The sequence below is a fragment of the Saccopteryx leptura genome, chromosome 2, assembly GCF_036850995.1.
Source record: "Saccopteryx leptura isolate mSacLep1 chromosome 2, mSacLep1_pri_phased_curated, whole genome shotgun sequence".
Taxonomy (NCBI): Eukaryota; Metazoa; Chordata; class Mammalia; order Chiroptera; family Emballonuridae; genus Saccopteryx; species Saccopteryx leptura.
The window spans coordinates 94,597,090-94,620,465 of NC_089504.1; the positions used below are offsets into that span (position 1 = coordinate 94,597,090).

Sequence of the window (23,376 nt, forward strand, 5' to 3'; positions counted from 1 at the left end):
TTAACATGACCCTTGTGTGATTCTAATAGCATTAAAATGTGCTTCCTAGTCCTCCCCCCTCAATAGTAAGTGGATTTGTGGCACTCCCCAAGGGAAAGAAAAAATGAGGATTCTTATACGGAAATGAGTGCAATTTGTGACTAGACCCTTGCATAGTAGTTGAGGTCAACAAATACCTTGACACTTAAAAGAGTTGGAGTCATGAGTGTAGCTTTAAAGCTTACAAAGGATACAGTGGGTATGATGTCCACAAATAAATTGCACCTGCAGGCTAACCTATAATAAGAGAAACAGAACTAGGACCTTTAATCACCTGTATTAAAGTATACGCAACTTGGAGTTTTTAACCCTCTAGGCAATAAATCCATAATAAGTCTATTGGTTTTCAATCACTAAATCACCCATGATGTTGCTAATAAAATGATGAAACAGAGTCTTAAAAATATTACTTATTTTTTATTTTAATTACTGATAGCTTATTACTGTCAGTCTCTGATTTGTTGGTGCTCTCTGACAAAACAAGCAAATTACATGCTTCTTTCACATACAAAGACACCTAGCCTCCAGCAACAATTTACGCTTGTTTTTACCCTTCTAAAAATCTTAACAAAATACAAATGCAATAATTATCTTAGTTCCTAAATATATAACTATTACCCTAAATATATAACTCTAATAAACAGTGTGCTTTAAATCATATATTTAATGAATATAAAAAATATAACTTGCAGGGTTATAAATTTTCATTTAATTTTACGAGTTTTAACTTTAAGTGAAGTCACATTGAATGAAATTTAAATAAATAACAATAGATAATGCAGTTTTCAAAAGAAGCCATGATTTTTGGAGATATTCTATCGGCTTAAATTATGGGATAATTAGTGCTCAGTTCTAAATTAATGGAAATTTTTATATTTTTAATTTAAAATAAATAAGTCAATAAATGGATGACAAAAATAAATTTACTGTTGTTAGTAAATGATTTGATTTGAAATATATATTTCTCCCCATCTCTCTAAGAAAACAAAATCAATAAATAAAAATTTTAAAAAATATATGTTGTGATAATAAACCATAGAGCAGTGGTAGTCAACCTGGTCCCTACTGCCCACTAGCGGGCGTTCCAGCTTTCATGGTAGGTGGTAGCGGAGCAACCAAAGTATAAATGAAAAGATAGATTTAACTATAGTAAGTTGTTTTATAAAGATTTATTCTGCCAAACTTAGCGAAAATCCAACATAAAGTTCTTGGTAAGTAATTATTATTATATGCTTTAACTTGCTGTAACTCTGCTTTATAAATTTTATAAAGTAAAGTTACTTCCCTACTTTATAAATTACCATTACTGTGGAACTGGTGGGTGGTTAGAAAATTTTACTACTAACAGAGATACAAAAGTGGGTGGTAGGTATAAAAAGGTTGACTACCCCTGCCATAGAGTATTCTCACCAGAACAAACCTATTTATTTTAAAAATACCTAACACCCAACAAAGGGGGATAGAGAGAACATACTTCAACATAATAAAGTTCATATATGACAATTCCAAAGCTAACTTGCTCAGTCAGTGGTGAAAACTGAAAGCATGTCCTCTAAGACCAGGAACAAGATAAGAACGCCCACTCTTGCCACTTTTATTCAACATAGTACTGGAACTCCTGGCCAGAGAGCTATTAGGGAAAGGAAAAAAAAAAAGAAGAGAAAAGGAAGGAAAAGGAAAGAAAAGAAAAGAGAAAGAAAAAGAAAAAGGAAAGAAAAGAAAGAGAAGTCACCCAAATCAGAAAAAAAGTAAAACTGCCTCTATTTGTAGATTACATATTATATATAGAAAAACCCTGAAGACTCCACCCCCTAAAAACCCCAAAAAACCTGTTAGAACTAATAAACAAATTAAGTATACAGGGTGGGTCAAAAGTAGGTGTACAGTTGTTCATATGGAAAATAATACAATAAGTAATAATATAAAAATAAACTCTGTGTTTTGCATCCTCATAACAGTAAACCTACTTTTGCCCCACCCTGTAGTTGCAGGATACAACATCAATATACAAAAATCAGTTGCATTTCTATATACTAATTAGGAACTATCAGAAAGAGGAATTAAGAAAAACAATCCTATACCAAAAATAACAAAATACCTAGGAACAGATATAAGCAAGGAAGATGAAAGACCTGTATGAAGATTTTAAGACACAGATGCAAGAAACTGAGGATACAAATAAATAGAAAGATATTCTGTGCTCATGGATTAAATTAATATTGCTAAAATGTTCATACTACCCCAAAGCTATCCACAGATTCAATGCAATCCCTATCAAAATTCCAATGGCATTGTTTTACAGAAACAGAATAAACAATCCTAAGATCTGAATGGAACCATAAAGGACCCTGAATAGCCACATCAACCTTAAGAACAAAACTAATGTCATCACATTTTCTGATTTCAAACTTTATTACAAAGAGATAATAATCAAAAAAAGTATGGCATTGGCATAAAAACAGACACAGGTCAACGGAACAGAATAGAGAGCCTAGAAATAAAACCACACATATATGTAATATCTTCAATGTAATATTATTCAGCCACAGAAAAAGAAGTCAAATCTTGCCATTTGAGACAACATGGATAGACCTTAGGCTTAAGGGAATTATGTGAAGTTGAAATAAGTCTAACAAAGACAAACGCTATATGATCTCACTATGTGTGGAATCTTAAAACAAAACAAAACATCAAACTCATAGGTACAGAGAACAGATTAGTGGTTGCTAGAGGCAGGGGGTGGTGGTGGGGGTCAGGTGAAATGGGTGAAAGCAGTCAAAAGGTACAAGCTCCCATAAGATAGGTAAGTCCCGGGGCTGTGTTGTACAGCATGGTGGCTGCAGTTAACAATACCATATTGTGTATTTTGAAAGGGAATAGATCTTATAAGTTCTCATCACAAAAAATAAAATAAAATTTTAACTATGAGAGGAGATGGATGTTAATTAAACTTTCTATAGTAATCATTTCAAAATATTTACACATATCAAATCATTATCTTGTATATCTAAACTAATATGTTATATGTAATATGTCAATTTTATCTCAGTAAAAAAATACATTTAAAACGTTTTAAGGTAATCTCCCTAGTTTACATTTTATATCATAAAATTTAGAGGTCCAGGCAAACTAAACTATGGTGAGCTTATGCAGATTTTTTTAAAATTTTTATTAATTTTAATGGGGAGCTTATGCAGATTAACTGCTATGTTTCCTGCTAGTATTTCCAGGATTAAAAACAAACACACCTATTTTAAATTACTTCCTTTTTATTTTTTTGCCAAAAGAAATAACTTACTTTTTGTTAATTAAAACATAAAGTTGGAAATTGTTTTGTAAAAAAATCTCTAAATCCATAAATATCCATAAATAAAGATTCCTGATAGTTATTAAGGGTTAAACAACTGAGTTCTGCTACAAGGAGGCTGGAAACTATTTTATGCTGCTATGACAGGCAATGCCCAGAGGCCTGGGTCATGGTTGGTGGACCTAATTCTACTTTCAACTTTTCAGACCCCTCCCTCAATAACCCATCATCAAGACCACACCCAGAGGGCAGTATCCTGGTGTATGACAGACGTTCACTTGCACAAATAAGATCTGCAACCTTGCAATCTATGTTGGCAAGTAAAAAAGAGGCAAAAAATTCAGTCTCAACATAGAGGCCTTGAAAACTCTTAAGAGTTTTCATAGAGAACTCTTCAAAAAGTTTCTTTCTCTAATTCTGAGCTCCTACCTATCCTCATCCTCGTATTTTGCATTAGCATTTACATATCTGGTAGATTAGCTCCTTAAAATTTGAAGACAAATTATTATACATGTGGCAACAGTGTATATTTTATAAGAGGATATGAATCCAATATGCAGGAAGGTTTGAAGTGTATTTGACATAACTGTTCTAATTGAGAACTCGCCGATGGACGTTCAGAGTAAGCTAGTAAATGCAGATACAACTGGACCATTTATCTTTGGCCACCGTCTCTTCTGAATTAGCTGGTGTCCCTGTCATGTCACTGATAAATATTTTGTCTATCATCCTTATGTGTATGCAAACTGAAGAGCACTCACCTTCATCTTTCCACAGTATTTTGGGTCAGAAAGTGTTTGAAAGGCTGCATGTTTGCTTTTCCGCATGAAATCTGGGAATCTGGAAAATACCTGATTACATATTCTTTTGATGAGTGTTTCCTTAAGAGGAAGAGGCAGACGAAAAGGAATGTCAACTTAACCATTTAAACCTGTATAAATTGAATATAAAAAATTTTAAAGTAATTTTAACTTTAAATTTTCTCACTTTGATTAAAAACTTAAGTGCATATACTTCTTTGACATGTAAATTTAAAAATGAGCAAGTCAGTTTTCTCTTAAATTTCATTCAAGAATAACTTAAAGATTTTGGTTAGGAAATTTCATATCAAATATCAAATATTTATCCCAGATGGCCTCACAAAGACATTTTAAAAGGCAACCCAGACCTGCTGTCCGGAGGCGCTGGCCGCCTGCAGGAGCGAGACATGGTTAGCTACCTTCCGAAGGACTGCAAGGTAACTGAAATACAGGCTTTTCACTGTTTCGCCACGCGAATTGGTCTGCAACCAGAGAAAATATGGAAAATAAAAACGAGCAAAGGGCTAACATGACTATGTAACTACTTACATCACAAAATATATCACTTACAATAATATTTATTATTGGGTTACTACTGGCACAATACATTCTGAGAAACGAATGGTAAACTGTTTATACAAGATATCTGTGAATCACTAATGTGGAGGCATACTTTTGGTGAACCATAATAAAGTGATATTTTGAAGGAAGGGAGAATCTCCTCACTCCAGAAAGTATTCATCCTCCTGATGTAGTTATAGCGATGCTGCCATAGCAGGTTCCTGGCAATAATACCATATGGTAAGGTGGCGGGGCTGCACAGGCCCCTTTCCCCTCGCCTCTCTTTATACTGCAGTGTTTCCTAGGAATCTGTGCTATTACAAAAAATTGAAGTGGCTAAAAAGAACAAATAATGAGAAACAGAACACATATCAATCTAGATAAATATGTATGTAGGGTTCCTCTATGTATGAAATTATGTGACAGGTAACTTGATAATAAGAGGTGAAAAGGGGGCAGGAAATATATATAAAAGGTAAAAAATATTTGTTTCTAAATAAAAACAAACTACTTTCTATGGTATACAGTTTCAAATAAAACTATCTCTCACATCAGAATAATATCTTAAGCCTGCAATTAAAGAATAAGTTTACTGTTAGTGGATAATAAGACTTCCTGAAAGTAAAATGAAACTTCAAGATGAAGATGGGATACTTCTCAATAAGAGCTGAAATGGACAATATCAAATTGAAGCTACTTTGAAAAACTAGTTTTCTGAGCCTGATCATTGGTGGTACATGGATAGAACATCAACTTGGGACGCTGAGGTCCCAGATTCGAAATCCTGAGGTAGCCAGGTTAAGTGTGGGATCACTGACATGACCCCAATGTCGCTGGCTTGAGCCCAAGGTTGTTGGTTTGAGCAAGGGGTCACTGGCTCAGATGGAGCCCCCCGATCAAGGTACATATGAGAAGCAATCAGTGAACAACTAAAGTGCCCCAGCTTCAAGTGATGCATTCTCTCCCTTCCTGCCTCCACCACCCCACTAAAAAAACCCAAAAAAAACAACAAAAACTAGTTTTTTGAAAATATATTTGAATCTTTTATTTTGCTTTGATTACTATTTGATATTGGAAAATATTTTTAAAACAATCCCTTTTTATTAATTTATGGCTTCTAAAGTAAAGACCTGTCTGGGAAAAACCCTGCTACTTACAATAGAGTACTATGTAATCAAAACAAGAGAGTAAAAATATCAAACTGAAATGCTCGCCTTGTAACAACAATTTCTCCTTTTTCGGCCACTGTTGCAGGTACATGGCTCAGAAGACTGAAGTATCAAAGTCACATCTTCCGTTTCTAATACTGTTTGATAGACAGCTTTCTGAAAATCTGTCAGAGAACAGTATACAATCTGCCAAGAAAAGCACGAGGTAACCATTAGTATTTTTTCTACAACAGTAATAATCACAACGTAAATCGGATTTCATAGACTGAAACAGTGAAACCTGCTCATAAGCTGAGTTGTCTTCTTCTAGATATAGAATTATGATCATTTCTCCCAATTCTATATTTTTTGCCACCATCCTACCACTAAATATACAAATTATAACTTTATTTTTAAAAAATCTGAGTTTATTTAATTAAAAAAATAAAAATATGAAAAAAACTTATGGTGAGGCAAAAGTAGGCTTACAATTGTAAGCAGGCAAAGAGTTTATTCTTATGTTATTATTTATAAATTACTGTATTATTTTTCACATGAACTATAAACCTACTTTTGCCTCACCCTGCATACTTCTCAAAATTGTGGGTATTTTCAGGGTTCCACATAATTGGTCTATCATGCAAAAAAATGATTAAAATTTAGGTCAAATAAAAAACTGGATAGGATACAATGGAAATTTTTGGAACAACTGTACAAATTATAATTACCATATTGCAAAACTTAGAAAAATATAAAAAACTTCATATTATAAAATAGATAAGAAAAAAAATAGATAAGCTAAAATATTTATATTTAATATTTTCCTATAAAATTGCAAAACTAGTAATTATAAGAGTTAAGTAAATACACATAAAGCAACTATAAGTTGCTATTTTGTGCCTGAATTTAAAAAGAGAAAAAAATATGATAAAATAATGCCGCAAGTTATGGGGGATACAATTTACCTTGTATTTCCAGTAGCACTGGAAATTGGTAAAATTCTTCTAGGTATAGCTGTATGTAACTAGGGTCATAAAACTAAATATACCCATTGTAGGTCTTTGAGCAATCTGAATAATAGGAAAAAGCCATCAATTTATAAATATTTATATGTATATATCACTATAATAGAAAATTACTGTCAAGAAAAGACAAAACTGTGTCTCCATGCAAATACAGAGATGTCTATATAAAACAATGTAGGTTAAAAAAAACTATACATAAAATATTAAGCTATATTTTGACTCTACTTGAATACAAAAATAAAATAAATATAGAAGATGGGGGTCGATGATTAAAGTATGGAGGAAATTTTGTTATTATTATTTTTTCCCAGGTTTATAGAGATATAATTGACATATAACATTGTGTAAGTTTAAGGTATACAACATAAGTTCATACATAAACATATTACAAAGTTATTACAACAAGGTTAATTAACATATCTATTACTTTATATAATGACATTTTAATTTTTTTGTGATGAGAACATTTAAAATCTATTCTCTTAGCAACTTTCAAGTATACACAATAGTACTGTTAACTGGAGTCACTTCGCTATTAATTTGATCTGCAGAACTTATCTTTTATTTATTTATTTATTTTTTTAATTTTTCGGAAGCTGGAAACGGGGAGAGACAGTCAGACAGACTCCCGCATGCGCCCGACCGGGATCCACCCGGCACGCCCACCAGGGGCGGACACTCTGCCCACCAGGGGGTGATACTCTGCCCCTCCGGGGCATCGCTCTGCCGCGACCGGAGCCACTCTAGCGCCTGGGGCAGAGGCCAAGGAGCCATCCCCAGTGCCCGGGCCATCTTTGCTCCAATGGAGCCTTGGCTGCGGGAGGGGAAGAGAGAGACAGAGAGGAAGGAAGGGGTGGGGGGTGGAGAAGCAAATGGGCGCTTCTCCTATGTGCCCTGGCCAGAAATCGAACCCGGGTCCCCCGCATGCCAGGCCGACGCTCTACGCTGAGCCAACCGGCCAGGGCCAGAATTTATCTTAAAACTAGAAATCTGTACCCTTTGCTTAATCTCTTCATTTCCCCTGCCCCTTAGCCTCTGGCAACCACCGTTCTACTCTTTGTTTCTGAGTATCTTTTTAAAATAAATATTCTACATATAAGTAAAATCATACATTTATTTTCTTTCTCTGTCTGACATTTCATTTAGCATAATGACTTCAAGGTCTCCATTCATGTTTTCACAAATGACAGATTTCCTTCTTTTTTATGGCTGAATAATATTCCATTACATATTTATATCTATATATCACAAATTCCTTATCCATTCATTTGTCAACAGACATTTTAGGTTTTTTCCATATCTTCAATACGGTGAATAATGCAGCAATGAACATGAGAGTTCAAATATCTCTATGTGAGTAATTTCATTTTCTTTGGCTCTATGCCCATAAGTAGGACTTCTAGACCATATGGTAGTACTAGTTTTAATTTGGGGGGAAACTGCCATACTGTTTTACATAGGAACTCACCAATTTGCATTCCCACAAACAGTGCACAAGGGTTTCCTTTTCTTCACATCATCACCAACATTTGTTATTGCTTGTCTTTTTGATAATTTCCATTCTAACAGGTATGAGGCAATGCCAAATAGTAGTTTTGGTTTGCATTTCCCTGATGATTAGTGATGTTGAGCATCTTTTCATGTACCTCTTGGCCATTTGTATGTATTCTTTGGAAAAATGTCAATTCAGGTCAAATTACTGTTTAATCAGATTGTTATTATTAATGATATTGAGTTGAATAAGTTCGTTATATATTTTGGATATTAGCCATTTATCAGATAGTTTGTAAATATTGTCTCCCATTCTGTAGGTTGCCTCTTCATTCTGTTGTTTTTTCTGCTGTACAGAAGTTTTTAGTTTGATGCAGTCCCACTTGTTTTATTTTTGTATTTGTTGCTTGTGCTTTTGGTGTTATATCCAAAAAAACACCTTCAAGACCAATGTCAAGGAGATCTTTCCCTATGTTTTCTTCTATGAGTTTTATAGTTTCATGGCCTTATTATTTAAGTGTTTAATCCATTTCAAGTTAATTTTCTATGAGCGGTATAAAATAGGAGTCCAACTTCATTCTATCACATGTGAATACCCAAGTTGCCCAATATCATTTATTAAAAAGACTATCTTTTCTCTTTTGAGTATTCTTGGCTCCCTTGTCAAACATTAGTTGACTGTATATGCCTTCTGGGCTTTCTACTCTATGTCATTGGTCTATGTGTCTATTTTTATGACAGTACCATACATCAGCTAGACTACAAAGCTGATTACTGTAGCTTTGTAGTATAGTTTAAATCATTTTGACAATATTGATTCTTCCAATCCACAAGCACAAGATATCTTCCTATTTATTTGCATCTTCTCCAATTTTTTTTTATCAATGTCTTACAGTTTTTGGTGTACAGGTCTTTCACCATCTTGGTTAAATTTATTCCTAAGTATTTGATTGTTGGGTTGGTATTATTAAAACATGTAATAACATAACTGAGCACTTCTTACATGTCACACATTTTAGAGCAACCATATAAGGCAGGAACTGTTATCATCATTCCCATGTAACAGTTAAAGAAAACAAAGTGAGAGACTTAGCCAAGCATTAAATGTTGTAAAACTCATTTAAGTAGGGGAGTGAGGATTCAAACCTATGATTTGATTTCAGAGCACAATCTCTAAACTTTTATGTGCAACTTTCTTTTCATAATTTTTATAGTTTGTTGTTCTTCTAGATAGACGACTAAATAACACACATTAAATTGCACAAAACACTTTGAAAAAATGGAGGTTCATGAAGTTTTCCAGTTAAATAACATTTGCTTTACATAAAAATTCAAATTTTATATCAATTTCCCCAACTTGCAATTCAGTATCATATTTTCCTTTCAAATCTCTCTCTTTAAAGTAATAATCAACAGGATGCCCTAAAACTAGAAAGAATTTAATTGGATTTCCATAACCTGGGACAATATTAGTTAGATTTAGTTCATAATAATTAATGGAACCTTTATTCCATTGCCTGAGTTAGAAGAGCCACACAATTAAAAACTATAAAAGAGAACTACTATATTTAAAAAAAAAATCCTCCTAAGGTCAACTCTTCAAATTTTCTTAAACAATTAATATAATTTAATTGTAATTATCCTACAAAGTTATAAAATTAAATTAGTTGTGTCACTGCAAATAGTATTCTAAAAGAAACAAATCTTGTACTGGCCATATAGCTTGGTTGGTTAGAGCATTGTTCTGATATGAAGAGGTTGCTGGTTTGATCTCTGCTTAGGGCACATAGAGGAACAGATGTGTGTTCCTGTCTCTCTCTCTCTCTCTCTCTCCTCACCTCTCTCATTAAAATCAATAAATAAATTAAAAAAATTTTTTTTAAAGAAACAAGTCTGTAATAAAAAGTTTTTAACCACTCTGGTCAGGTAGCTACAGTTAAGGTACTAAAGAATATGCTGAATTGGAGATAGAAGACAACGTAGGAATTACAAAATATAAACATTAGGGAAAGAAGCTCTTCTTTCTTCATTGAGGAAGAAATACATAAAAATATTTTTGTTCTAAAATAAGAGAAATGGGTTTAATGTAAACTAACAATACACCTATTAGCTGACAGGTTAGTAAGGAAAATGCTTGGCCTCAATTAATGTTTTCTGAAATTCTTCATAAAGTATTTTTTTCACACTAAGTAAAAAGGAAAAAACTATATTTAAAAATATCCCAGGAGATACATTTCCTCTTAAAAATTTTTCAGAAAATAATAAAATATCATTTGAAATTAATAATGTATACAAATGCAGTTCTTACCCGGTCTTCCTTCTTAGGCAACTGATCCTTGATTAGAACCTTGGTCCGCCTGAGAAACCACCCAGACAGCCTCTCAGCAAGCTTTCGCATGGCCTTGCGGCCAGTCGCTAGTTCTCTTTTTGTTGCTGTGTGCCTCTGACCATGTTCTACTGGGTCATTGAACTGCTTCTTGAAGTTGACAATGCTACCTAAAAGTCCTGGCACAGCCCTTCATAAAGGCAATAAGAAAAGTGTTAGGGCTTTATTAAATTATCTAAAAGGAAAAACATTGGCTTCAAGAATTAGACTAAGTCACTTGTTTGTTAATGACGGCAATAACAAAAGGCAAGTAAATATAACATCCTTTTTCTGTGACAGTTTTTCAGTAATTAACTAAAATGATGATAAAATTGATAAATTATTTCAGATATTTACTTCAGGAACCAAGATTAATACATTAAGACAGGTTTTCATGGGACTCTACTCAGCATACAATGTTTGGGATCAAACACTTCTGTAAACAAATAATCGTGTTTTTTCCCCACAGAAACTAATTAGCAAACAAGGTAACATGAAGTTAAAGATGTATTAAATAATTTTCCAAACAAGGAAAGTGCTTTTACCCACCAGTCCATAACACACCACAGTTCCTTCATGTTGTTCTGAAGAATGGTTCCAGTGAGGCCAATGCGAACGTCACATTTTAAAGCTTTCATAACTTCTGTTATTCTAGCCTTTGGATTCTTGATTCTATGAGCTTCATCCACAATGACAGCTGACCATTCCAAACTATTAAGCGAGAAAAAAAAAGGGCAAAGGGCTCAGAAAATGTCCCTTTCTTAGCCTATATGGTTTTTAGAAAGCAGATTCCTCTACCAAAATATTAGATTTTTCCCCCTCATGACTCTGATGATTCCACAGCATTCTCACCTAGTTATATGGTCGCTGGTTTAGACAACCCATGAAAATAAAAAGTATATGGAGACAAAAGAGTAGAGAGATTCTGTGGAATGATGGTGAAATAAAACAATTCATTTAAACCACTAAAATAATAAAAAATTTAAAGTAATAAACAAGAGAAATAAATATAAAATATAGGATGCAATACTTGTAATGTTAACTCTGAATAAAAAAATCAATATAAACTCATGATTTTAAAAGTTGTATTATATTAGAATCCATGTTACCTCAGTAGCAATGAGTACCCATAGCAGTCAATCCACTAAAAGAAACTGGAGCCCCATGGAGAAATGGTTGATTTCAAGTACGCAGTAGGGGAAATACTGAAGAACAGAAAGCACAGTTGTCCAAAGACAAATTGGGGGCATGTGTAAAGGATAAGATCCAGGTTAACCGCAAAATTTGATCATCATTAAGAATGACTATGACTGAGTATAAAACATTGAATAAGTAAAAACCCAAAAAGTTCTATGAAAAAAAAATAAGTTAGACCCTTATTTATGAGGGGAACCAAATTTTTGCCGTCCCAAAGTATGCCTTTGGGATACTGATTTTAAACTGAGTATTAAGAAACGAGACTCAAAAAGAACCTTGGACCCTCCCCTTTCCTACCTAAAGGAATTCAGATAGAAAAACCTACTTCAGGAAGGGAACCTGATCACATGCACCTTGCATAACCACCTTAGCACAAATGAATCACATGTGACAAACAGGGAGGACCCAACAAAATCTGCCCACCAAATTCCCCTTTGTGTCCCATTATTTCTGGTGGCCCAGCAAGAATTTATTTGCCATGTTTGCTCTTTCTTGTCTACCTGGAAGTTGCTTCTTTTTCCTTTGAAATCTCAGACGCCCACCCTCCCACTACTTTGTGCAAAACAGCTTACACAGCTCAACTGCCCAGTGCGTCTTCAGGTTCTGTATCTTGTGGCACCCCCAAATGTACATCCATAATAAATTTTGGACATTTTCTCTTGTTAATCTGTCTCATGTCAATTTGATTATTAGCCCGGCTATTAGAAATTAGAAGGTGGAAGAAAAGGTATTTTTTGCAGCTCCACTTTTCATACCATACACAAAATTTAACTCAAAATAGATCACAGAACTAAATATAAGAGCCAAAACTGTAATATTTATAAAACATAAGAAAAAAATTTTGTGACTGAGTTAGGCATACATTTCTTAGATATCACACCAAAAAAACTTAGTAAGTTGGACTTCATCAAAGTTAAAAATTTTTGCTCTTTGTCTTAACTCTTTGAGTAATAAGAACATTAATGTACATCCTTGAGCCTCCTGACCATCCAGAGTAGGATCAATTTATTTTAAAAATGTGTAAGGCAACATTTAAAAAAAGCAAATGTATATTCTTCTTGTTTCTATAAATTGGTTATCAAACAAACACAATTTTAAGTTAATAAAGCTGGATCTGGAACTAATTTCTTTTTTTGAAAAAAAAACACAAAACCTCACTCCTGGGGGAGGGAGGAGTCAGCAAGCATGAAAAAAACTCACTACTCAAAGGGTTAAAGATATCATTAAGAAAATGACAAGCCCCAGCCAGATAACTTGGTTGGTTGGAGCACTCTCCTGAAGCGCAAAGGTTGCTGATTTGATCCCCGGTCGGGGCACATACAGGAACAGATCGATATTTTCCTGTCTCTTCCTCGCTCTTCCCTTCCTCTCTAAAATCAATAAAATAAATATCTTTTCTTAAAAATGACAAGACATTATGCAAACTGGGAGAAAACAGTTGCAAATCATAACAAAAAGTATAAAAAACTATTACAACTCAACACAAGCCAAAACCATCCAATTTAAAAGCTGGGTAAAGATTTTAATAGTACTTCACCAACAAAGATATACAAATGGCAAATAAGCAAACGGGAAGTCTCTCAACATCATTGGTCATTACAGAACTGCAAATAAAAACCATAAGATACCACTTCAAACCCATTTGAATGGCTATAATAAAAAAGATTGACAATATCAAGTGTTAGCAAAGATACAGGAAAAATGGAACAGCAGTTCTCAATATATTTATATATGTATTTTTAGCTACTCTACATTCACAACAGACTCTCCTAATTAAAATCATTCATGAAAATGACTATCTTAGTATTGAGTCACCATATACAAACAAGGTTGTATATGAGATTTAGAACAAATCTCAGTATTTTTTAACAGGCACTATTTGGAGAAGTAATAGAGGAAATAAAATAAGAAACTGGAAAATCTGATGCACCTTTTTCCTTCTTAGAAAAGAAGTTAATTATCATAGACTGTCAGTCTCAATAATACTGAGATGAAATTAAATCATGCTATAGAATTTGAGCTTTTCAAAAAAATTACAATATAAAGGGATAAATACAATTGATGTAAGCAGAATAATAATATAACCATTCCCATTATTGAAATTACCTGTTAAGTTCATCCAGACATAGGCGCAGTGTTTCATAAGTTATTAGAGCAATTTCACATTTCCCTTGCTTCACACGAATCAGTTCATTGTCTTTTTTGTTACCATGTAAAACAGTGACTCTGAAATATCCCCAGGTATCCAACTCATCTTTCCAGTTGTAAAGGACAGAAAGAGGAGCAACTATTAAGAACATCTAAAAGAAGAAAAAAATTTCTGATATATTTTCTGAAAATGAAAAAGAACCCCAAAGTAAAATCCAGAATATCAATAGCCTTATTTTTTATTTTTTGACACTGCAGTTAATAATATTAAATACAACAAAGAAATCTGATATATCTGGAGGTAGGAGACAATAAAAAATACATCACTGTTAACTTTTTATTAGGACAAAATAGAAGCTTAACCTTATCCAAAGGAATAGCTATTTTTACCCCCACTCCCCAAAGGAGTTGAGAGATAAGAGAGAAGTAATTTTACAAAACAGAGAAAAGGTCTGGTCACGATCCCAACAACGACTTCAAGGGCAAAAGAGGTAATATAAATATGCAAAGCATCTAGATATTTTTCTTAAAATACATATATAGTCTTCTGGAGCTCTCTTTCCTTTTTATTTCCCTAGTCCATTTCCTCCTCCCTACCTCAGATACTGTCAGTTGAAGACCTGGAAAATTCACTGGAAAATCAAAGCATTTAGAAGAAAACCCTGGAGTTTCCAGTCAAGATGGCAAAGTAGGTAAACGTTGTGCTTGCCTCCTCCCATGGCCACATCAAATTACAACTAAACTACAGAACCTTTTTGGCTGAGAGAGCCATGAACGCCACATATTTTAAAATGTAATTCCGTGAGAGCCATACAATATGTTTAACACTAAATACAAGTAAACGTGCATTTTACGTAAGACCAACACTTTTAAAGTACAATAAGTCTTTGAATTCTTTTTAATAACGTTGTTATGCTGTTGCTAACCAATGATGAATAAAGTACTTCTTATCATTAATGCGACTTCTGGTGCTGCATGGTTTTGCTGATGGCTTTGTAGTCTGGTTGATACGTGGTGAGGTTAAGCTTCATGCAGGCGTTGAGACTTCCATCCATTAAATGTTATCGTAGGTTGGTCTTAATGTTTTTTAGATGTGAGAAAGACTGCTCACATGCATATGTAGAGGCAAACATTGTCAGTACAGCAATACTCACACGCTGCAGTGTGTGGTATGTGACGGAAAGTGCGTTCCAAGTTTTGGCAATCAGCTGGTCCACGGGTTGAAGTTTTTTCATTTCTTCCCACTAGTGTTTGCTCGCCAACTCTGCTTGCTGTCGTGCAAGTCTTTCCAAATCTTCATTCAGTGACTTGAACTTATTCACCCACATGTCTGAGGCCTTCAGGTCAGCAGCTTGTAGCTCAAAATCTCTGACGGAGACACCAGGGATGTAACTCAGGTCGGCGCTGTCCACTGCACACTCGTGTGGATGGGTGATGAACTTAAAAAGACGAATGTGCTCACGAAATTCTCCAAAGTGCGCTTTGAATGACTGCAGGAGATTAGATGTGAAGCCCACTAGCTGCTGGAGATCAAGATGTTGAGCAGGGTCACTTGCTGTGCATGCATCTTTAAACTCTCCCAGAGTTTCAAAGTGTAGTAAACGACCTGTTTCAATGTTGGCGATGAAGAGTTCCAGCTTGTTTTCAAATGCAAACACTGCTTGTTGAAGGGATAAGATTGTATTTTCAATGCCTTGCATTTTCACATTGAGCTGGTTCAGATGTTCAGTCATGTCCATGAGATAGTAGAACTTCAGGAGCCACTCAGTGTTAGCTAACTCAGGATGCTTGATGTTTTTCATTTCAAGAAAAGTCAGGATTTCGCTCAGACAAGCCATGAAATGGCTGAGCACCTTCCCTCTTGACAATCAACGCACATTACTGTGCAGAAGCAGACCAGGATAATTATTCTTAACTTCATCCAGCAGTGTTTTAAACTGGCAATCATTTAAAGCTTGAGCAACAATAAAGTTAACCACCCGAATGACCAGCGACATCAACTCATCAAACTGCTCGCCACACATCTGAGCACAAAGCGCCTCCTGATGTAGGATGCAGTGAAAACTCAGGATGGGTCTCTTTTCATGTTCAGGAAGAAGCTCTACGAATCCTGTTTTTCCCCACTATGCATGGAGCACAATCAGTACAAACCGAAATAAGTTTATCCATCAGTAGATTTTTTTTCTTTAGTGAACTCAGTGAAAGACTTGAATAAATCCTCCCCTCTTGTTGTCTCTTTCATAGGCAAAACAGCAAGACTTTCCTCACATGGTGTGTCACCGACAACATACCTTGCAATCACGCTGAACTGGGATAAAGGGCTTACATCTGTTGACTCATCCAAAGCGAGAGAAAAGAATGGTGCTGCATTTATGTTCTTCACTTGTGTTGCCTCAATCTGATTTGCCATCATGATGGTACGATTGCGAACAGTTCTTGCCGACAGAGGCGTGTCTTTTATTTGTTTGATTATCTTGTCTTTACCCGAAAAGTTGTCAAAAAGTTCATTGGCAACATCAAGCATGAATGTTTTGGCATACTCCCCATCTGTGAATGGTTTTCCGTTTCTCACAATTGCTAAAGCACCAGCAAAGCTAGCCAAATTCCAGTCACCTTGTTGGGTCCAAACACGGAGTTGCTGCTGACTAGCTTGCACTCTGCACAGTAGCTCTTGACATGCTTTCTTCCTGCTGTCCGCCGCTGGATATTTCGATGCAAATGTAGTATGGCATGTGTTGAAGTGCTGCTTTATATTTGACCGTTTCATTGATGCAATTTTATCATTGCATATTAGATACACTGCAGAACCTGCTCTCTCCACAAAGGTGAATTCCTCTGTCCATACCTGCTGAAAAGTTCGATACTCCTCATCTTTTATTCTTTTAGCCTTCTTTGTCAAAAGGGTTTCTGCAATTAGCTAGCTGACTACTTGATTAAAAGGAGGGAAATTTACTTTCTAACCTCACAACGACCTGTGTACATTACGCATTATCCAATAAAAATTTGGTGTTGTCCCGGAGGACAACTGTGATTGGCTCCAGCCACCCGCAACCATGAGCATGAGCGGTAGGAAATGAATGGATTGTAATACATGAGAATGTTTTATATTTTTAACGTTATTATTTTTTTATTAAAGATTTGTCTGCAAGCCAGATGCAGCCATCAAAAGAGCCACATCTGGCTCATGAGCCATAGGTTCCCTACCCCGGCTATAGAACAACCATCACTGATAATTGCCTAAATTCTAGCTGAACGAAAGCCCTATGACTAAGGATATACTGGGACTGATAGAAAGGGGAGAGATGCTGAACAGACTGAACTAATCTGAACCAAAGAGTATGAGCTAAAAACCAGAAGGAGTTTCTGGGTTGAGGAGGACTCCCTGAGGAGCAAGGGGTTTCAGCCCCACAGTAGGCTTCCAAGTCCAGAGTTTTAGTGCCAGGAAGAGAATTCCCCATAACTTCTCTTATGTGAAGAGCAGTGGCAATTATGGCTGAGTGAGGCTAGAGTCTCAAGTGTTCTTCTTAAAGGGCCAGCATGTGAAGTTATTGCTGATAGATCCACTCATTCCAAGTTCCAGTACTGGGGCAGCATCTTAAAAGGTGTCAGGGACATACAGGAGAAACTGAATTGTCTGGCTTCAGGTTGTGGATTGGAGAAGCAGCTTTCTCCCTGACAGAAGTGCTGGAAGAGGCACTTTGTTCCTTTGTTGAGCACTCCACCCACCCAGCCATATATGAGTCTCCATCAACCTAGCTAACACCATTCACCTCATACTAGTAATTCCCTAAAACTCCACTCCACCAAATTTTGGGCCTACCCAAACTGATTCCAGTGGTTTTTCCATACAAACAACCTTTCATGACTCATGCTATGGATTTTGCATACATTCCTAAAATCACTTGCAGGTTTGCAAACCTCAAACAAGCAGCATCTCACCTCAGTGTGCTGAGTACTTCTTGCTAAGCAGCCCCAAGCATCAGTTGGCCTTGATTCACAGCTTAGCCCCACACAAGTAGCAAGTTGGCCTTGATTCACAGCTCATACCATGTGTCTCTGGCAGGGCACACAGGCAATGGATGATGTTGGCCTGTACCAGAGCCTCTCCCAAGTCACTCCAAAACCAACACACCCAATGGCCAGCTTCAGACCACACCAGAGCACCACCCAACTACCTCCACAAATGACACACCCAAAGGGCTGACTTGGCAAGCACCAGAGCCCCGCTAAAGTGAATCCTGTTCCATAAGGTCGTTTGCACAGTAGCAGTCATGGCCAGTTCTTACAACCAGTCAGCCTGAGGATCAATCCCTCCCCTTGACATGACAACAGCAATCAAGTTTCAAATAAGACACAAGGGTACACACAACCCACACAAAGCACAGCCTTGGAGCACCCAGCTCAGATGACCAGGGAGAATGCACCATTTGGCCCTGCAGGACACCTACTATATATAATGCCACTCAACCAAGACTGAAAGACATAGCAGGTCTATTCCTAATACATAGAAACAAACACAAGAAAGCAGCCAAAATAAGGAGTCAAAGATATATCTCAAATGAAAGAAGAGAACAAAACTCTAGAAATAGAGAACTGAACAAAATAGAGACAAGCTTTCTATCAGCTGCAGAGTTCAAAACACTAGTTATAAAGATGCTCAATGAGGCCCTGGCTGGTTGGCTCAGTGGTAGAGCGTCGGCCTGGCGTGCAGGAGTCCAGGGTTCAATTCCCGGCCAGGGCACACAGGAGAAGTACCCATCTGCTTCTCCACCCCTCCCCCTCTCCTTCCTCTCTGTCTCTCTCTTCCCCTCCCACAGCCAAGGCTCCATTGGAGCAAAGTCGGCCCGGGTGCTGAGGATGGCTCTGTGGCCTCTGCCTCAGGTGTTAGAATGGCTCTGGTTGCAACAGAACAATGCCCCAGATGGGCAGAGCATCACCCCCTGGTGGGTGTGCCAGGTGGATCCCGGTCGGGCGCATGCGGAAGTCTGACTACCTCCCTGTTTCCAACTTCAGAAAAATACAATAAATAAATAAATAAATAAATAAATAAATAAATAAATAAAGATGCTCAATGAACTCAGTGAGAACAAAGAGAAAACATTAAAAAAGGGATAGAAAATATAAAAAATAAGATCAGAAATTAAGAATACAATAACTGAAATTAAGAGATTAGATGAAGCAGAGGACCGAATCAGCAATTTGGAAAATAAAGTAGTAGAAAACACCCAATCAGGAGAGAAAAAAGAAAAAAATAACCTACAAAATCTGAGAACAGTTTAAGAGGCCTCTGGGACACCATCAAGCATAACAACATTCACATCATAGGGATGCTGGAAAGAGAAGAGAGAGATGAAGGAATTAAAACCTATTTGAAGAAATAATGATGAAAAACTTCTCTATCCTGGCAAAGAAAATATATATACAAGCCCTGGAAGTGCAGAGAGTTCCAAACAAGATGAACCCAAAAAGGCCCACACCAAGACACATCATAATTAAAATGTCAAAGTTTAAAGACAAAGGGAGAATCTGAAAAGCAGCAAGAGAAAAGTAGTTAGTTACCTACAAGGGAGCTCCCATAAGACTATTAGCTGACTTCTCAAAAGAGACTCTAAAAGCCAGAGGGCACTGGCACAAGAAAGTAAAAAATTTGAAAAGCTAGGAAATACAACCAAGATTACTCTACACAGCAAGGCTATCATTTAGAATTGAAAGACAGATAAAGACCTTCCCACACAATAAAAAGCTCAAGAAGGCTCTGGCCAGTTGGCTCAGTGGTAGAACATCAGCCCAGTATGTGGATGTCCTGGGTTCAATTCCCATTCAGGGCACACAGGAGATCATCTGCTTCTTCACCCCTCCCCACTCCCTTCTCTTTCTCTTTCTCTCTCTCTCTCTCTCTCTCTCTTCCCCTCCTGCAGCCATGGCTCAACTGATTCAAGCACATTGGCCCCTGGCACTGAGAATGTTTCCATGGAATCTCCACCTCAGGCACTAAAAATAGCTCAGTTGTGAGTATGGTGCCAGATGGGCAAAGCATCGGCCCCAGACAGGGGTTGCTGGGTGGATCCCAGTCAGGGTGCATGTGGGAGTCTGTCTCTCTATCTCCCCTCTTCTCACTTGGAAATGAAGAAAATAAAAAAATAAAGAAGTTCATTACCACCAAACCAGTATTATAAAAAATGTTAAAGGGATTTCTTTAAGAAGAAAAAAAGGATAAAAAATATAAATAATAAAATGGCAATAACTACTACACATCTATCAACAATTACTTTAAGTGTAAATGGATTATATCAGGGGTCCCCAAACTACAGCCCGCGGGCCACATGCAGCCCCCTGAGGCCATTTATCCGGCCCCCGCCACACTTCTGGAAAGGGCACCTCTTTCATTGGTGGTCAGTGAGAGGAGCATAGTTCCCATTGAAATACTGGTCAGTTTGTTGATTTAAATTTACTTGTTCTTTATTTTAAATATTGTATTTGTTCCCATTTTGTTTTTTTACTTTAAAATAAGATATGTGCAGTGTGCATAGTGATTTTTTCATAGTTTTTTTTTTAGTCCGGCCCTCCAATGGTCTGAGGGACAGTGAACTGGCCCCCTGTGTAAAAAGTTTGGGGACCCCTGGATTATATGCTCCAATCAAAAGAAGTAGAGAAGCTGAATAAATAAAATAAGACCCTTATATATGCTGTCTACAAGAGATTCACTTCAGATCAAAAGACACAAGCTGAAATAAAGGATGGCAAAAATATTTCATGAAAATGGAAGTGAAAAGAAAATCTGGGGTAGCAATACTTATATCAGGCAAATAGACTTTAAAACAAAGGTTATGCAGTGTGGTAATGCCTGGGAAAGGAGGGAGGTGGACAAGGATATAGGAGTGATAAACAGTAATCAATGAAGACTTGACTGACTTGGTGGGGGTGGGTAGTGAACAAACAATACAATGTACAGAGATGTGTTGAAGAATTGGGCACCTGAAACCTGTATAATTATTAATCAGTGTTACCTCAATAAAATTCCATTTAAAAATAAAAGAAGAAGAACCAGCAATTTCACTTCTGGGTATTTATCCAAAGAAACCCAAAACACTAAATTGAAAAGACATATGCATCCATATGTTCATTGCAGCATTATTTATAATAGCCAAGATATGGAAGCAACCTAAGTGACCATCAATAGACAAATGGATAAAGAAGAAGTAGTACGAATATACAATAGAATATTACTTAGCCATAAAAAGAATGAAATCTTGCCATCTGCAACAATATGAATGGATCAATAGGGTGATATGCTAAGTGAAGTATTTCAAAGAAAAATACCATATGATTTAATTTATATGTGACATCTGAAAAACAAAAGAAACAAACAAAACAGAAAAAGAAACAAACTCATAGACACAGAGAACATTTTGGTGGTTGCTAGACCGGAGAGAGATTGAAGGGAAAGGTGAAAAAGGGGGAGGGATTAAGAAGTACAAATTGGGAAAAGAAAATGGTGATGGAGTAGGCAGACGTTACAACTCTCACCTCCCAGAACCAAAGTGGATTACAACTTAACTTAGGAACAACCACCTTGAAAAACCAACTTTGGACTAAACTAAGAGGAATCTATAACCAAGCATCACCAAAGAAACCACACAGAGTGAGACTGGTAGGAAAGGCAGAGATGCCCCGCTCCCAGGAGTTAAAGGTGGCCCAGAGGGTCTCTCACAGTGGGGTGGGTTGCCCAGAGAGTTGTGGATCCACAGACCCAGGACCGGAACCCCAGCCTGGCACCCCAGAGACTAGAGGAGGCATATGGATAGTATTTAGCTGAAAAAAGAGCTGGGTTACTGTTTGCAAGAGGGAGACAGAACTCTTAGACCTAGGCTCCGTCTTAAAGGAACTGCACAGAAAACCTTGTTCACAGCCACTTACCCGGGGCTCCAAAGTGGGGAGCCCTGAGAGGACTGGAGTTGTGAGAAGAGAGTGTAGTCTTGGGGACACAGGGAGAGACTGTGGAGGACAGCCACCCTGACTCCTCAACTAGGTCACTCCCCAAACCTAAACTGGCCATTTTTCCTGGAAAAACCAATGCCAGGAAAGGGAAGCAATTACCCTGTCCACCAGAGGCTCTCCTGCTCCAGTCAGGGCAAAGAGTTGCTTAGAAGCAGGAGGCACATCAAGGATGCAGGTTTTGAGTGCTGAGGTCTGGGCTACCCTGCCCCCCAAACTGCTGAGTACCCTCCAAAGGGCAGGAGGGCCTGGATATGGCAGTGGCCTTGGTGCTTGGCCCTCGGCGGTGTGGCGGTGGGGGGCAGAACCTGGCGAGGCAGCCTGCACAGCAGTGGAGGCAAGGGGCTGAGCCGGGCGAGGTGGCCAGTGCGCCCATGAGGGGCAGAGCCCAGCGAAGTGGCCCACATACACATGGAGCAGCCTGAGCTGCGGCCCACAAGCCCGCACACCCGGCAGTGCCAGTGCCCAAGTGCCCAAGGAGGAAGTGGCAGTGGCAGGCCAGCAGACAGACCACACCTCAGGAACAGAGAAGCCACACACACTGGCTAAGAATAAATAAAAACCTGCCTAGGAGTGCAGCTGATATTTACAAGAGCATCTGGGCTCAGTAGAGGCAGCTACAATTCTGGACTGCCTGTAGCTCCTAGAAGGATGCTAAGGGCCAGTCTTAAGCAGTTACCCCCCACTGGTCTGTGTCAAGTTCCAGCCAGAAAGGTCCAGGGCTGGCACATCCAGTGGCCAGATACTGAGAGCATCAGTTCAGGACCTAACAATCCTAGTTAGAGTGGTATTGTAAGGAAGGGCTCCTCACACCTGACCCAGATAAGGCATAGAAAATGCTGACACAAATAGCAAAAAGAGCAGTAGAGCAGACAAGTAGCCCAGAGCAGATTACAAACAACAGCTGAGGCCAACCCAAGAAGATCTAGAAACAACAACACAACTGAAAGTTGGAGGCAGACAACACCAACCCTATACACAGCTAGCTATACAAACAGCACATTCGCAATCTATAGAGAGACAAAATGGGAAGACAGAGAAATTCAATCCAAATGAATCAACAAGAGAAATCCTCAGAAAAAGAACTGAATGAGATGGAAATAACCAAGATACCAGATGTAGAGTTTAGAATAATAATTGTTAGGATGCTCAGGGATCTTAGAAAAACAATAAACGGACAAAATAAGCACCTAAATAAAGAGATAGCAAGCATCAAAAAGGACATTGATATCATAAAAAAGTATCAAACAAATGACAAATACAATATCAGAAATGAAGACTGCATCTAGAAGGAATTAAA

At 37.3% G+C, this 23,376-nt stretch overlaps 1 protein-coding gene across 4 annotated transcripts in view; it reads right to left on the minus strand.

The window, feature by feature from the left end:
* The window catches only part of ERCC6L2 (ERCC excision repair 6 like 2), a 130,823-nt gene that overhangs the window by 73,706 nt on the left and 33,741 nt on the right, over window positions 1–23,376 (minus strand). For 3 of the 4 annotated variants that reach the window (XM_066368332.1, XM_066368331.1, XM_066368334.1), the window contains exons 4-9: window positions 14,040–14,233; window positions 11,286–11,447; window positions 10,680–10,887; window positions 5,922–6,062; window positions 4,515–4,628; window positions 4,108–4,227 (exon numbers count right to left, since the gene is read on the minus strand). In XM_066368332.1, coding sequence (XP_066224429.1) covers window positions 4,108–4,227; window positions 4,515–4,628; window positions 5,922–6,062; window positions 10,680–10,887; window positions 11,286–11,447; window positions 14,040–14,233 — 939 coding nt within the window. The remainder of the gene's footprint in view (window positions 1–4,107; window positions 4,228–4,514; window positions 4,629–5,921; window positions 6,063–10,679; window positions 10,888–11,285; window positions 11,448–14,039; window positions 14,234–23,376) is intronic. The other variant, XM_066368333.1, reaches the window with a different exon arrangement.